General features: G+C 71.7%; 1 protein-coding gene across 1 annotated transcript; it reads left to right on the top strand.

Moving 5' to 3' along the window:
• The first annotated feature begins 267 nt into the window (after positions 1-267).
• On the top strand, positions 268-1,876 carry NKX2-4 (NK2 homeobox 4). Its single transcript, XM_019543992.1, has 2 exons — positions 268-619; positions 1,179-1,876. Exons 1-2 carry the CDS (start codon positions 268-270, stop codon positions 1,874-1,876), a joined length of 1,050 nt encoding a protein of 349 aa, XP_019399537.1.
• The last annotated feature ends 387 nt before the right edge of the window (positions 1,877-2,263 follow it).

Raw genomic sequence — 2,263 nt, 5'->3', positions numbered from 1 at the left:
GGGCCCGGGCCGGCGGGGAGGTTCAATGGGGGAAGCTCCCGGCGCGGCAGCGCCTGGTCAAGGACTATTGTTGGCTCCTGGGGACTGTCGCTCCGCCCCCCGCTGTCTGTCGTAAACCTGGCGCCGGACTAAAATAAACCCGAGGTAAGAGAGCTCCGGGGCTCGCCTCCTTCCTCCTCCTCCTCCTCCTCCCGCCGCCGCCGCTCGGGCAGTGCGGACGGGCGGGCGCGGGGCTGGGCTGGGCTGGGCTGGGCGGCCGGGAGAGCCATGTCCCTCAGCCCCAAGCACACGACGCCCTTCTCCGTCTCCGACATCCTGAGCCCCATGGAGGAGACCTACAAGAAGTTCGGCCCCATGGAGGGCGCCGTGGGCTCGCCTCTGGGCGCCTACCGCCCGCCGCAGGGCGCGCAGGGGGGCATGCCCCAGCACGGCCACAACCCCGCCGCCTACCACATGGCCCCCCCCGGCGTCTCGCAGTTCCCCCCCGGCGCCATGGGCGGCTACTGCAACGGCAGCCTGGGCAACATGAGCGACCTGCCCGCCTACCCCGACAGCGTGCGCAGCAGCGCGGCGGCCGCCGGCTGGTACGGGGCCAACCCCGACCCGCGCTACTCCACCAGTGAGTCCCGGCCCGCGGGGCAGGGGGTGCGGGGAGACACGGGGAAGGGGTAGGGGTGGAGGGAAGGGTGGCCGCAGGGGAAGGCAGAGGGAGGGATGGATGGATGGAGGGAAGGAAGGAAGGAAGTAGAGATGGAGGGATAAATCAAGGGATGGAGGGATGGAGGGAAGGGTGGATGGAGGGACAGAGAGGAAGCAGCGGGGGGAGGGCTGGCTGGACGGATGGAGGAGATGAGCGCGCCATTGTCCAGGACAGCTGCCCCCTGGGTGGACGGATGGCGGGGATGAGCGTGCGATCGTGCAGGGCGGCTGCTCCCTGGGTGGCTGGGTGCGGGCATGGAGGGAGGGGCAGCGGGACAGCTGTGTGGGGGGCATGAGCGCAGCTGCCCCCCGGACGGCGCCATGGGCGGCCGAGCGCGCGGGCCAGGGCTGCTGCAGCCGGCCCGGCTGGAAGGAGCGCGTGGGGGCGGCCGGGCCGGGCCGGGCCAGGGAGGAGGCTGCCCGGTGCGGAAGGCCGCGCCCCCTGAGCGCCCCCTGCCCCCGCCCCGCGCTGTGCTCAGTCTCCAGGTTCATGGCCCCGTCGGGCGGGATGAACGTGGCCGGCATGGGCGCGCTGACGGGCATCGCCGAGGCGGCCAAGTCCATGGCCCCGCTGCACGCGGCGCCGCGGCGCAAGCGGCGGGTGCTGTTCTCGCAGGCGCAGGTCTACGAGCTGGAGCGGCGCTTCAAGCAGCAGAAGTACCTGTCGGCGCCCGAGCGGGAGCACCTGGCCTCGCTCATCCACCTCACGCCCACGCAGGTGAAGATCTGGTTCCAGAACCACCGCTACAAGATGAAGCGGCAGGCCAAGGACAAGGTCACGCAGCAGCAGCTGCAGCAGCAGCAGCAGCAGCAGCAGCAGCAGGACGGCGGGCTGTGCCAGCAGCAGTCGCCGCGCCGCGTGGCCGTGCCCGTGCTGGTGAAGGACGGCAAGCCGTGCCAGGCCCCCGCGGGCGGCACGCCCGCCCCGTCGCAAACCGCGCCGCCCAGCCAGGGGGGCTCCAGCGCCGCCCTGCCCGCCGCCGGCAGCGTGGCGCACCCGCCGCACCCGGGCCAGCCCGTGGGCGCCCTCAGCCAAGCCCCGGAGCTGGAGGAGATGTCGCCCAGCCCGCCGGCCCTGCACGGCCAGGTGGGCGGCCTGGCGCCCATGGACACTGCCAGCGTAGACTACGGCAGCAGCATGGTCAGCGCCAACCTGCTCTATGGCAGGACGTGGTAACCCGCGGGGGAGAGGGGCCGGGCTGCCCCCCGCGCCCCCGGCCCCGCCTCGGACAGCGCTCCTGCCCCCGTGCCCCTGGCATCTGGCGCGCTCCTCCTCCTCGTTGGTTTTGCTCTTTGGCTTCTCTGCCGACTTGAAGTGCACCCGCCTTCCCCTGCCACTGGCCTGGACTCGGTGCGGGTGTGTGCGTGTGCGCGCCCTTCTCCGGACACGTCGGGGTAGCTGAACACCCGATCGCAAGTCTCGCATGGTCCCCGGCCCCCACCTAAGCAAACAAACAAACAAAAAAGACCAACAAGATCCATGGCTGCGGAGAGGCACAGCCCGGATCCCTGCCAGGTGGGCTTGGAAAGGAGCTCCCCCAGGACCTGCTTTGAACTCAAGCTT

The sequence above is a fragment of the Crocodylus porosus genome, unplaced genomic scaffold (genome assembly GCF_001723895.1).
Source record: "Crocodylus porosus isolate Cpor-Errol unplaced genomic scaffold, CroPor_comp1, whole genome shotgun sequence".
Classification (NCBI taxonomy): Eukaryota; Metazoa; Chordata; order Crocodylia; family Crocodylidae; genus Crocodylus; species Crocodylus porosus.
Note: the sequence above shows the minus strand (reverse complement) of the source record. Positions and strands in the feature narration are given on the sequence as shown.